The following is a 12,281-nucleotide window of genomic DNA, read 5'->3' on the forward strand; positions in this document are numbered from 1 at the left end:
TATGTGATATAAAGTTTTTATTCTTAGTAAATAAAAGAACCATACATACTTGCAATGTTTAGGTTAATTTAATGTTCTTCAAAATAAATATACAAATTATGATCTATTACCGAGAGTAGCATCATTAAACCAAGCCAGACATTGGGAAAACATAAAGCCAAATGTCTAAAGACATCTTACATCTTGTCATTATTCATTGTTTTATACAATAGTATATATCATACTAATAATATGTCATAAAAAGCAAATACATTTTCTGATGCAGAATGAGGATGAGATTTTCAAATACTGCTGTGATCTGTTCTTTAAATGACAACAATTGACTGGCTCCAGCACAATAGTGTTGACAGAGCAGAGGACTGAAATCCTAATATTGTGCACCTTGCACCATATATACCTCCTCTCCAAAAAAAATATGTTTTTTGAAACAGGATTTGGCCAACTCTTGCAAGTATTTGTTTGCCATTACACTTCTTTGAATAGAAAATATGCAGAATTTCAAGATGTTAAGTAAATCACATACAAAAACAATACTATAGTTAGAAGCAGACAGTATATGTTCAAAAAAATCGAGGACTTCAATGCATTATGCCCTGAAATATGGTACTTTAATAAAAAAGTAAGTTGAGCATAGTCTTCAGATGTTTCTATCTGGCCTTTTCTTAAGGTAAAGGAACAGTAGAGCAGGGATCACAAATCACAGATTGGTCTGGAGGACTACAAGATCAACACCTATAAAGAAGGTGGCTGCCCATAGAAATTACAATGTGTGAGCTCTCTTTTATAGCTTATGTGAATATCCACACACTTTTGATTATTCAGGGCTCTATGACAATCACAATATTATGGTATTGCCCTGCACAGCTTACCAACAACTGCATGTTATGTTCCCTCTCAAGAAGCTAGACTGTCAGGAATACTTGGGAAATATTATCTCTTAATAAATTCAAGATAAATAACACTGCTCTGCAGCAATTTAGGTTTAATGTTTCGGAATTATTGAAATTTGTAGTACATACTCAGGTTCTGTTGCGGAGTGTTGCACAGCTACATAGGATAAAAACTTGGTTTATTGTCCATTTTTTTTTAAGTTTACCCAGATAATTTAAAATATGTTTTCATAATATTTATCAATAACATTCCTGCTTGCACAGTGTTTTTCATGTGTATTGCTGTTTCACTCCTTTTCACCTACAGTAATTGCTCAACAGCGTATCTTAGTCCCACGCTAAAGAAGCAATTGTAATGTCAAACAAATAACTAATAAGTAGACTTCAAAACTAAAGCCATTCATTAGAGGAGCTGAATATGTTGAAGTGAGAAGAGGGAGATGGAGCACTAAATATTAAAAAAAAAATCAAACAAACAAAATCACCTCCTCAAAAAAAACCACAAATCAAACAGTGGAGGACATTTTGTTTTTAGTGTCGTATCATTTGTCCCTACACCCTGAAAATTTGGAATTCCTTAATGGTCATCTGGTGGTGGTGATGCAAGAACCCTCATACCATTGTTATGTAAATGATAACTTGTTACATACAAAAAAAGTGAAACAAGGGAGAAGAAATGAAAAAACATACAAGATGTAATTTTCTATCCTTTTTGATTTAACTTTGGATGTCTGGTTTCGTGTGTAGGTTATGTGGAAGCTCTGGTGATACCTGCAGGAGCAAGGAGAATCAAAGTTGTGGAAGAAAAACCAGCTCACAGTTATTTAGGTAAATGTCATAAGTTTTAGTGTCCATGTCCTGTTTTGGTCAGCACTGAGCAGTGCTAGATAAGCATGCTTTTGTGATTAAACAAAACTCTAAGTGGTAAAAAAAAAAAAACTGCAAAGAATACGTCTAATAAAATTTTGTAGAAAGAACAAGCACCACATAGGTTTTATTTTGAACTTCTGTTTCATTTCAGTTTGCTTAGAGAATGTGTCAAAGAAGGTATACAGGTGATTTAAGAAAAATTTTGTATATTTTAATATTTTCAATTTTCATATAAAAAACACTAAAGAAAATAATTTACATTAAAGCTAGTGAAAAGAGTTTTATGCTGAAACATGGAATAATTTGTGCCCAGACAGCAAAAAAAACACACTGCCCAACGTATTGTAAATCACCAACCAAGTCAAACAAAAGTCCTAAAATTAGACTAAGACAGAAGAAAGGTATTTCTTTGCATTATTTTCATTTGTCTGATGAATTTAATTTAATCAGGATGAATTTTTTTCCAGTTTTGCCATTTCTGTGAAACTGTCTTTCATTGAAAAAAAAAGTTTATAGCTTTTAATAAAAGAAGCTGTTGCGTAGGAGAGTATAACTTGCAATTATTATTGTTGCAGGGTTTAAATGAATATATGAAATATAGTAACTGGTGCTGTTCCATGCATTGCTTAAGTTTAAATTGAGAGAGACTTAGTTTGAGAAACCATTTCAATGAAATGAAAAATTCCCTGGTTTGATCGCTATCCTTAGCTCTGCTTATAAGTAATATCTAGATTTTAAGAAACTTCTTGCATGAGGGTTCACAGTGTTTCAGTTGAGAGGATGTTGAAGATGGTGAATCTTAATTCTGACAGTTTAAGTTACCAATGAGTGACTCGTGGTTTATCAAGGGGTCTGAACCTGCCCTGTTAATACATCAGAGGAGGTTTAGAGATCTGGATTGTTTCGTTGTTCCCCAGTGGACCATATTGTTGGATATGCAAGAGCATCAAGCAATAATTGAAATTTAGTGGACATATTTTCTAAATGTTCCAGTTTTTTTTAACCTCTTTGTGTGATGTGTTAACGTATGTGGACAACAGAAGTGCCATTTTTTTATTTTTTAAATAAGGCAAAAATAAATAAGTGTTGGAATTGTATTTAGGGAAACTCCTTTTTCATAAGTAGAAAACTTTCCTCCATTACCTCACAAAAGGCAGAAAGAACAGAAGGCTTTTTATGCCCATGAAATAATGTCAATCATGCTGCATGTTTTTGAAGGGTGCTAATTAGCACTTAAGCAGCTCTTAATATCTTGTCACTTTGATTTCACTTTTCTTGATTTCGCTAATATCGGTCTGAATGAGGATCAGCTAGTGTTTCACTGCCATATTTTTTTGTTAAGCCTTCATGGGGAAGCAGGAATAGGTCTATTACTGTATTTTGAATTAAAACCTGTGTTGCTGCACCTTTATCTTACAAGCAGGAGGTGTATAAACTTTCATTATTCATAGGAGATTTATTCTGAAAGCATGAAAATCTGAACTGAAAAGGAGTAACATTTTGAATAGGAACATTTTTGAATTGGGGTAACATAATTACAGTTTTGGAGGAAAGGCATAAATCTTTCATCTTAGAAACAATATTATTCAAAATACTGCAATTAAAAATGTGAAATGCAATACTGGTTAAATTATCTCATGTTTCTGATTTGTTTTTGATCTTATAGTTCTGTATGCTAGTTTTGTGCCACGTAGTACTTTGCTCTCTGCATTTTTATACTTGACAAGAGTCAATACCGGCCACAGTTGTTTCTGGTTTGCTAACTATACACATTTTAGGATTAAAATTTTAAAATTATACAATTACTAATTGTGTAATTAGAAATATAACTATACACAATCTAATTGAGTGTATACAAAAAGCTGCGGGTTTTGAAGTAGAAGCTAATTTAAACTGAGGGAAGATTTGATTCCTATTATATAGCGTAGGCCAAAACCAAAGGGAGTCAAAATGAAACATTCTTCTCCAGGTTTACAAGATGATCAGAAAGCAGAGTTAGTATGATCTGTAAACTGCAATTATGGTGTTGAGTGATTAATAAAACTGCAGCTGACTTCAGTAGCATCATTGAGTGATTTTGCTGTTGAAGCAGATCTTCAGGGGACTTCTACTTGAGCACCTCAGATATCTTCTTTATTTGAGGTGTATTGCATACATCACAGTAACAGGGGCTCTGGCATCCTAGGAGTAAAGATAAGGTGTAACTTACAACTGCATTTACTGAATCAATTGATCTGTCAAGGTCTGTCCTCATCTCTTCTCCCCTGAGGTAAGGTAGGAGCAGGGATATAGCCAAACATTAGGTATTCCTTTCTGCTGAACTTACATGAGAAAATGCATAAGAGATGGTAATTCTTCTTTCTTGGTATTCAGGAATACAAATTATTTGTAGCAGTATGCGTGGCTGAGTGTTTATTTATTTTGAGAATACTTCCTAAAGCGTATACTTATTAATTAATAAACTAGCAGCAATAACCCTCTGTTTATAAATGTGTTGACATGAGGCTTAGTTCATTTTTAGTGACTATTAAAAAATCACTGAATTTTCATTTATATTTGGCAGATGTTGAAAGTTTTTTTCAAATAAGTTCTTAATATAGGATACAGAAAAGAAGATTACAATATTTTTGTAGGAGGTACACGGTGCTTTGAGATTAGAGAGCTCATTCATGTGCCACTTGTATAATGGCAGGACAGGTCCAGGCTCCATAATGAATTAATACAATTATTTAATGATGTCGAATTATACAAATTAGTTACAGTCTAAACTCTGAAATTTGGAAATGAGAAAAGTTACTTGTTTTCAGCTGAGCTAGAGGAAGTGCATTAGATATATCATTATTTTTAAATATATGGTCAGACCCATCCAAGGATATAGATCCTTTGGACCTACAATTTAACACTGCATGATATCAGGTCCATAGCTGTGTTCTGTCCAATTTCCTTTATGAAATATATTTCCTAGTAAGAAAGTATCGGACCACATTTTGGAGGAGGAGGGTGTGGAAAAGCAGATGGGGTCTGACAAATAGTACAATATATTGAATCCCTCATTTCCAACAATGCTAATAGTTTTAAAATACCTTGGACCAAATCCTTAAACCGTCTAATTTCTAATTTCAAGGGAAGCCAGCTGAGGACGTGGTTCCATATCAGAGAACAGTGTCTACTGAGGTGAAACATGTTTTCCTTTCGTATATTGAGAGCTATAGAAAATGGTTAATGAGTAATGCCTTTTGAAACCATTTTATATCAAGTCGAAACAAATGCCCTCTATATAAAAAAAAAATGGATTGACTTCACAGAGCTGACTTTGAAAAGCAGCAGAAAACAGATTGAGAGCTTATGTCTGAAAATTAGGGGCCAAGCCAACAAAGCAAACTTTGTGGTTGGTGCTTACTACAGGCTGCCTGACCAAGGGGAGCCTCTTGATGAAGTCTTCTTACTTCAACTGCAGGAAGCATTACAGGCGCTGATTCTGCCTGGGGACTTCAATAACACAACATCTGCTGGAAAACTGGCGCAGTAAGCTGTAAACAATCCAAGAGACTCTTGGAGTGCATCGAGGATAATTTCTTAATGCAGGTGATAGACAGCCCAATCAGAGAAACGGCATTACTAGACCTTATTGATTGCTTACCAACACAGATAAACTATTTAGAGAGGCCAAGATTGTCAGCAGCCTGGGCTGCAGTGATCAGGTCGTGGTAGAACTCATGATCTTGATGCATATGGGCCAGGTGAAGACTAAAGCCAGGACTCGGAATGTTAAGAGAGCGAATGTTCAGTTGTTTAAGGAATTAGTGGATGAGACCCACTGGGAAGTTGTCCTCAGGGACAGAGAAGCCGAACATAGCTGGCAGCTCTTTATGGACGTTTTTTGTAGATCACAAGAGCTATACATTCGCAAATGTAAGAAGTCATGCAAGAGTGGCAGGAGACCAGCATGGCTGACTAGACTTCCTGTTCAAGCTGAAGTGTAAGAGGAAATTCATAGGCAGGGAAACAGGGACATATATCCTGGGAAGAATGTAAAGATGCTGATTAGACGTGTAGGGATGGAATCTGGAAAGCTAGGGCATTGTTGGAGCTCAATTTGGCAAGGAAAATAATAAGGTATGTTAGAAGAGGAAGATTAAAGAAAATGTACACACACACAAAGACACACCTTAGTATATAAGATGGGAGAATTAATGACAACGAACATGGAGGAGGCTGAGGTACTCAACAGATTTTTGCCTCAGATTCAGTGGTAAACACTCTTCCCACATCTCTCAAGTCCATCCCGTCATAAATCAGGATGCAGACCACCTGAGGAACCTGAACACACTACACAAGTACATGGGACTTGATAAGATGTGACTCGGTGTCCTGGGGGAAGTGGCTCATGGTGTTGCCAAGACACTCTCAGGCACATTTGAAAAGCCATGGCAGTCCACTGAATTCCCCACAAAAACATTAACTTCCCTCTTGTCTTGGTACAAATGCCTTTTTAAATTAAACTCTCTGTAAAGTGTGGAAATTTGAACATAAGCAAAAATTTCAAAGTTAATACGAAGGTGTAGTGTTTTAACTTGTCATAGAAAACAATAAAATGATTAGTAGGTACAGATCTAAGAAGTGGAGGACAAGGACCAAGGCACTGTTGATTCCCACTGAGTACTGGGACATGTAATAGCTGAACTGTGGAATATTGTGTCTCTATGGTTATGTAGCCTCTCACACCTCATTAAAATTGCAAGAGTGTATATCCCTGGTATAGTAATTAAAAGATACATGGCACTTATCACTATCACTTAATTGTCATTGTGATGATGGCTGTTTTTTGCTCAGCAGAGAAACATTTGTAATTAGCTGTGCATGTTTAGCACTGAGATTCTGCTCTTGGTTACGGCTGCAGTAAGTTTCGGCAGTGCAAGTTTTCTTTGTCTTTTTAATTGTAGATGTATTGCTTGATTTGTTTTATAGCCTGAGAGAGGATACACTTGTGTGCTGATTTTTTTTTCCTGTATTGCATTATATTTTGTACAGGAAATCCTCCTGTATGAAAAGCTAAGCAGAATGGGAATATGTGTTTGGTGCAGAATAAAATTCGGTTAACTTGCTTACAATATGGGGTGTGACAAAGTCAAGAACAGAAGCTGAACTGCCTGAATCCAAGCCTAAATTTTAGGCTTGAGGATACCTTTTCTTACTTCATCTAACCCTGGTGGCTCAACTGAGGAATCTGCAAGCAGAAAATACAAAATCTGGCATATTTCTCTATTTCTGGGCTGGGATTCTAGTCCCCTCCATATTTCTACGTTCATTTCAAAGACAAGACAAAGTGATGCAAGGTCTGCTGCTCTCCAGGGAGAGGATGCTGCTCCATCTGAGCAGCATGACCCGACTGGACCTCGGTGCTTTCAAGTACATTTTGTTTCTCCACTAGGAAAGAACATTGGCTCCTACAGTTTAAATGCTAAATAGGACTTAATTACCATTAATAGCAGAATGTTTAAACTTAAAATCCCAATTTTAAAATCTTGTAAAATCACTTGTTATTTTTAGTACAGGGCTGTTCTACAGTGTTAATGGATTTTATAGTCTTAACATTTATTACACAGTGCTGCAGTGGTACACATTAGTGATGTCTTATGCAATTGTATTTCTGCCAGTCTATAGACCCGTTGCCATTGTTTCCCATAGAAACAAAACATAACAGTATAAATATGAATAGGAGAGAAGATGATTACAGGAGTGACTCACATTAACTTATAACTTTTAAAAAGAAATTTTGGCCAGGGCTTAAACTGTTGAGGTTCTCTTAGAACAGTCTGATGCCAAACATGCAATTTCAATGAAGAGGAATGTGCAAAACTTCTTGTCCAGAAAGTGACTTCAAGCATATTCTACTTCACATGATTACTCGGAACTGATTTGAGCAAAATAAAATAAAGTTTAAAAAAAAAAAAAAAATTACAAGTCCTTGACAGAAGAATCTATTCATTTTACTGTAGAAAACTAATGTAAAATCCTGTCTTCTGAATGTATGAAATATATCTTGCCTGACTTGATGATACTTTTGAATGTAAATTAGGCCAACAAGTTTAATGATTCGGCTTATCCTGTTTGTTAGAGGTGTCAAATTATACGGTGAACGTGTATGAAATAAGTGTTTAGACAGGATGACAGTAGTGTTGTCACATTCTAAGGTGGAGAGAAAGGCAGATGTAGTTTTTAGAGGGGAAAGAATTCTGAACTAGTATTTTTTTTAAGTTTTAGCCTAATTCCACAAATCTTGAAGAGTCTCTTGTCAAAATTTTGTTTCTCATGCCCTTATGGATTATAGAAATTACCAGCCTGGGAAAAGACAATAATTGCCTTTGCCTTAAATTCATTCAGCAATGAAGTTATGAATTATGCTGGAGTCTATGCAGGCATTAAAACACTGATGTTAAATTCAAGTAATGTTGAACACACATGGTTTTGCCAATCATTTCTTCCAGAAAGTGTTTCTGAAGCATCTACCAACTGAAGTTCATGTATAGTAGGATCCCTAAAATCTTTGCAAACAGAGTTAGTTGATTTCACCGACTTGTTAAATTATCCAAACAGGTGCAAATCCCTAATGGACAGACACCTTTTACATTAGTCATTTTCATATATTTTGCAGCTCTTCGAGATGCTGGAAAACAGTCAATCAATAGTGACTGGAAGATAGAGCATTCAGGAACTTTCAATATTGCCGGCACCACTGTCCATTATGTTCGGAGAGGTCTCTGGGAGAAAATATCAGCCAAAGGTCCCACAACATCACCTTTACATTTACTGGTATGGCAATATGGATTGTGTTTCATTACCTGATTCCTATCGTATAGTATGGTAACTAGTATTTTTTCCAGGCTCCTGAAGAAAATTTATATATATATATATATGTGTGCGTATGTATACGCACATGTATATTTTTATATACGTATGTATAATATAAAATGTAAGAGAAACCTGCTTGTGTATATACACACTTGTGCATATATATATTTCCAAAGAAATCTATTTAAATGTATAAATAATTTTTACATTGTTGAGGCAGACAGAAGGTCTCAGTGTCCCTACCAATGTCATAAAGACCTGATGTTCCGCTTATGGAGAGAAAGTCAAATTAATCTCAGACTGTTTCTGTCTGGGCTGACTATAGCACAGCATCGCCTTTTCAAGATTCCAGTCAGCAAGTTCTCCATGAAGGAGAAGAGTTTTCATGCATTTCGGTGTAGGGCAGAAAAAGTTGATAGCCATCAGAAAGAAAGAGGGAGACATGATGAAGCAGTACTTCACAATTCAAAATCCTTCAAATGAAAGAAATTGTCTGGTAACCTGAAATAGTTTTAAATCTGATGCATCTAGTAAAAACACTGAAATCAGAGGATATAATTGTCTTGCAGATTTCTGTTGAATTTTGTTTGCTTATTTCACACAGAGAGCTTTTCAACCTTTATGTTAAGTAAAATACTTCTTCACAATGTCCTGATTTGGATTCTGTCATTAATTTGTCACACTGTCAGTTCTGTCATTAATCTGTCATACAAGAAAGCTGGAGACTGCAAGAAAGCTGGAGAGGGACTGTTCATAAAGGCTTGTGGTGATAGGACGAGAGGGAACGGGTATAAACTGAAGAGGAGCAGTTAGGACATTAGGAAGAATTTCACTGCTATGAGAGTGGTGAGGCACTGGAACAAGTTGCCACGGGAGGTGTGGCTGCCTCATCCCTGGAGGTGTTCAAGGCCAGGTTCAATGGGGCCTTGGGCAGCCTGATCCAGTGGGAGGTGTCCATGCCCATGGCAGGGGGACTGGGACTAGATGATCTTTAAGGTCCCTTCCAACCCAAACTATTGTATGATTCTATGATTCTAATTTCTTCTACAAAATCCATTAGGAGAATTTAAAGGCTATAGAGAAGCCTTTCTATCATGCTTCTCTAGATTGTCTCTTCAGTTTGGAGTTCGTCTTCCACAGTGTCTGTGTACATAGGTAGGTTTTCCTTCTCCATATCTTGCAGGTGCTGCTCTTCCATGACCAGAGCTATGGTCTACACTATGAGTACACAATCCCACTGGATCCACTTCCTGAGAATCAGAGTTCTAAAGTACCAGAGCCTCTTTTCATGTGGACTCATTCTGGCTGGGAGGATTGTGATGCTGTATGTGGAGGAGGTAAAATAAAAGAAAAATATAAAAAACCACACACGTGTATATTAAAAAGGTATGTGTATATACAATATGCATGTATATACACAATACATAGGTGTGTGTATATAATATGCATATATATGTATATACACTGTGTGTGCATATATAACTGTCAATTAAAACTCATGGTGTTTTAATATTTAAGACTCTGATGGTCAGTGTTGTATGTTTAGTAGTAATATCCTCATGGTGGCTCATATGATTCCATGCAATGGTGGTCATACTTCGGTCTTATATTTCCTGATTATAATAAAACATGAGTGATAACTCTAGGAAAAGATTCAAACTAATTTATGTAGAAAAGGATGGTAGTGAAGGGGCAAAATCTAGATTAGCAAAGCAAATTCAGGACACAGCTTCCAAGAAGAAATACAAATGCAAGAGCTAGAACAAGAGTAGAAAGTTCATATGCATTCCACGCTCTATTTGGAACTATTGAAGATAAATGATCTGTAAAAGATATTTCAAGCTACAGAAAAGCTGAGCATCGGATCAAATATGTACAGTTAGTAACATGAGTAGAGGATGATCCAGAAACATATGGAATAAATATTGCAACAGCAGATATTAGTAGGCTGATGTGATTTTTTTCCTGTGTTTATGTTTGTAAACCATAAAAAATGTGAATTTGGAAGAACAAAATACGATTATGAAAACAAATACTGGAACATGAACAGTATTGCTGTAACAAAATCCTTTAAAAGTACTGTTTAGAAGATATGTTCATACCTTGTGCAATTAGATTGCGAGTACTATGTTGATTTTTAGTACCTGTCTTTCCTGATTACAACCTTGACAGTCATGGTTGTGCTGATCAGCAGTTCTGAAAACTGCTGTGCATCTTATGATTGAATAAGAAGGCCTGGAAACGTTTTGCTTTCTCATAACAGCAGAGTAAGGAACACAGTGTTCTAGCTCCTTTGACTCTGCGAACAATCCTGGTGTCATGACAGATTACTGTAGTTTCCATAAACATACTTTTTGTGGTTTGGTAAGAAAGCTTCTTCCCTGAAGGTATTTTGTACGTGGTGCTAGTAGCATCCTCTGTTTCACAGTAGTGCATTCCTATTCACTTGGAGTATTCATACTTTTTACAGTTTCCTGAAGTATTTTTAGAATAATTTTAATGTTACCATAATCTCCCGTTATTGTCCCAAATATATCTAAAATTTGCTGTCATCTGGAGAAGTTTTAAAAGGCAGTATGTCAGTAATTTATTCTACATTAATGTTTAAATAAATATTTAAGTGTTTTAGTGTAATGTTTATTTATCATGTTTCTGTTGTAACTGACCCTCATTTTATGTCGTTGCCTTAAATAGCTGAGTTACTACAAAGTTCCATAAAAGGTTTTTTTCCTGTAAATATTCTGAAATCCAAGGAAAAGACTTTCTTATTTTAGACAAAACCATTTCAACTGTTCTTCTAGTTCTTGGCTTAAATAAGAAGTAATAATGAAGTTAAAATGCTCCTGCTTTTACCCAGTATAAATATTTCTGTTTCAATTTTTAACATCAATATTTTGATAAATCCAGTGAAGGAATATAACAAAAATTTTGCTTAAATGCTTAAAGCCTATGTCAGGTTGAAACTATTGATGAAGCCAGGTGGTTTTGTGCACGTTTATATATGTGACTGGTCTGCAACCTCCTTTGTTGCAGAAAAGCGTTTTTTGAGTGGGGGAGGATCTGAATACATAGATGTATATGTAAATGCAGAAAGAACTGTCAAACATTTCAGATGCTGTACGTGATAGATTAGTTGCATGTGTGCTCACGTACACAAGCGCTATGTAGAATGTCAGCTGTGGTCACATGCATAACGCGCATTTATAATTTAACTGCTCCATCCGCAGGCACATTTTTGACTGCTGGTGAACATTGCATGCTTAATTCCACCCTGCTCCTGCACGCATCCTATTTGTTGGTAAAATTCCAGATAGAAACAGAGTGTTAAAACTTAACCATAGGAAGAAGTGATTATGAACCTGTTCTTCACTAATTGAAGTCTTTAGTTCAAGGACTGCTACTTTTCTAAAAATTAGGCTCCGATCCAATTACAGGTTACTCTTTGTGATAGGTATTACATTAAATTCTGCTTTCTAACACTTCCAGCTTCAAGAGACGCCAGGCTCCAACCGACCCATCAGGATAAGGTCTTTACAGGCAGCACCCAGCTTACTAAATGATTATCCTACAGATCAGATCGGTTACATGGCTTCTTTAGTTCATCAGAAATAGCGCAGGATCTTTACGCATGCTGATTCCCTTTAGCTGAGTGCTGGCCACGCCTGACAG

The 12,281-nt window shown here is 35.9% G+C and overlaps 1 protein-coding gene across 2 annotated transcripts in view; it reads left to right on the plus strand.

The window, feature by feature from the left end:
- ADAMTS19 (ADAM metallopeptidase with thrombospondin type 1 motif 19) overlaps positions 1-12,281 on the plus strand; it is a 140,272-nt gene that overhangs the window by 98,773 nt on the left and 29,218 nt on the right. For both annotated transcript variants that reach the window (XM_009562964.2, XM_054054832.1), the window contains 3 exons: positions 1,638-1,718; positions 8,416-8,573; positions 9,796-9,949. In XM_009562964.2, the coding sequence (XP_009561259.2) occupies positions 1,638-1,718; positions 8,416-8,573; positions 9,796-9,949 (393 nt within the window). The remainder of the gene's footprint in view (positions 1-1,637; positions 1,719-8,415; positions 8,574-9,795; positions 9,950-12,281) is intronic.

This window comes from Cuculus canorus, chromosome Z (genome assembly GCF_017976375.1).
Source record: "Cuculus canorus isolate bCucCan1 chromosome Z, bCucCan1.pri, whole genome shotgun sequence".
Taxonomy (NCBI): domain Eukaryota; kingdom Metazoa; phylum Chordata; class Aves; order Cuculiformes; family Cuculidae; genus Cuculus; species Cuculus canorus.